The sequence below is a fragment of the Notothenia coriiceps genome, unplaced genomic scaffold (assembly GCF_000735185.1).
Source record: "Notothenia coriiceps isolate Sejong01 unplaced genomic scaffold, NC01 NC01_scaffold00017750, whole genome shotgun sequence".
NCBI classification, from domain to species: domain Eukaryota; kingdom Metazoa; phylum Chordata; class Actinopteri; order Perciformes; family Nototheniidae; genus Notothenia; species Notothenia coriiceps.
In genome coordinates this window covers 1-1,810 of record NW_011350451.1, presented here as the reverse complement: position 1 = coordinate 1,810, position 1,810 = coordinate 1, and the positions used below count along the sequence as shown (strand labels likewise).

The following is a 1,810-nucleotide window of genomic DNA, read 5'->3' as shown; positions in this document are numbered from 1 at the left end:
AGCCTGGAGTATCTACAGTGGTTCAGTACACAACTGTGAGCGTCCCCCCTGAGCCCCCCAAGGACCACATCATCTGGTCCCTCTGCTGCTTTCTCTACTCGAACCCCTTCTGCCTCGGACTGGCGGCCCTCATCTACTCCATCAAGGTGAGTTTCATACATGGGAAATATTATTTTATGGCCTATTAATTAAAGAATAATGCAAAAAAATGTTTTTGTTATTGGCAGGCAGTTGCAGAACCAGAATTGTTAATCTTGAATACTTAAGATGTAGGCTTAGAACTTATTCTTTTTTAAAAGAAACACTAAAAAGTTGTAAAAAAAGAAATTATAAAAGGACTACGGACAGAACATTTCTTACGGGGAAAGAGATAAAGTAATTGCATTTAAGTTTTAGAAAATCTATGAATCCATTTAAAATGTATGTGTTTTTGGTCCTTTCAGGCCAGAGACCGGAAGGTGGTTGGAGACATGGAAGGAGCCCGACACTACGGCTCCACCGCTCAGTGGCTCAACATCTCAGCCACTGTCCTGGGTTCCATCATGATCGTTATTTCCATTATTACCATCTGTACCCTCTCTGTACAGGCAAGCTATGCATACCACCACTACTACTCATACGATAATAGCTATAGAGGTTGAATTTGAAAGGGCAGAGTGTTTTCTGCAGCAGTGGCTTGGTGATACTTCTCTTTATCTGCTTTGCGGTTATGGCTTCTGTTTTAAACGTTTTACTTATGTATTCAAGCAAAATGTTTTTGTTTTTTTTACAAAATGTAACTTAAACTTAAATGGAACTCATGTATGTTTCCATAATGACAATTTGTAGTAATTCTTGCAAGACTTACCTAATAAATTCTAATTCACTGTCGGCAACAGTTTCATTTTGTGCTAAACCGTAAAAGATGGTGTTTTCAAGATAAAGAACCCCACCCAAAGAAGAAAAGGGAACAGATTGTATACTACTATTTCCTTACTCTACTATTTTTGGTGTGCTATTTAAATGTTGTTTTCTATAATAAATTATTATCTATGCTCCAACACACAGTTGCACGGGGTGCAGAACAGTTTCCCCCCACTTTCGTGCAAGACATCGGGGTACTGCTTTGCCCGGTCTTTAGCAGAAATGTTCGGGGGTAATGTGATGGATTCGATTTGTTCATTTTAGTGTGTGAATTCCACACGTTCACACGACGGTGTTTGCCTTCTGTGATTCGCGGGCTGATGACGTCGCGTCATCATCACTACTCGTCAGGACGAGTTAACTTTTTCTTTTTTGTTTTTCAACTTTGTGTGGAAAAATGCGGGGATTATGCGGCCTTTTGATAAATATGCAGCCTTTCAAAAACTGCTCCATTTTGCTGATTATGGGGTCAATTCTGCGATCGCAGAATCGCGTTTTTCTGGAGGGTCTAGCTGCTCCGTGAAGCTAGCTACAGAGACTCTGCCTGGTCAGTTCATCCAGGGAACGCAACTTGAAGACGGCCGTGGTTGTTTGTTCTTCATGCTTATATATCGGACTATTGTGACTCGTCTGCGGTTAAAACAGATGGTGTATGAATGCGGTTTTGCGGTAAGTGAAATTTGAGTACTTTATTTATGTGTTAATGATTTTAATCAGCTACGTAATGAATGTTAAGGCTTGGGTTAGCGTGTAAGCGAGTGGTAGCTACACCGGTACTAACGATGCTAATAGTGGCCTCCAAGTTAAAATCATAGACTATATATAAAGGTTAAAACGAAATAGACAAGTGTTACGCTTTAAGTGGGATAATACTGTACAACAAACGGCTTCTGTTTGAGGTTGATAA

At 40.1% G+C, this 1,810-nt stretch overlaps 1 protein-coding gene across 1 annotated transcript; it reads left to right on the top strand.

The window, feature by feature from the left end:
• Positions 1-5: 5 nt before the first annotated feature.
• LOC104950546 (dispanin subfamily A member 2b-like) lies at positions 6-870 on the top strand (the record flags this gene model as incomplete). The annotated part of the gene is made up of 2 exons (XM_010777084.1): positions 6-146; positions 444-870. Coding segments are annotated over 2 exons (339 nt in total), but the record flags the coding sequence as incomplete, so codon positions are not given.
• Between the last annotated feature and the right edge of the window lie 940 nt (positions 871-1,810).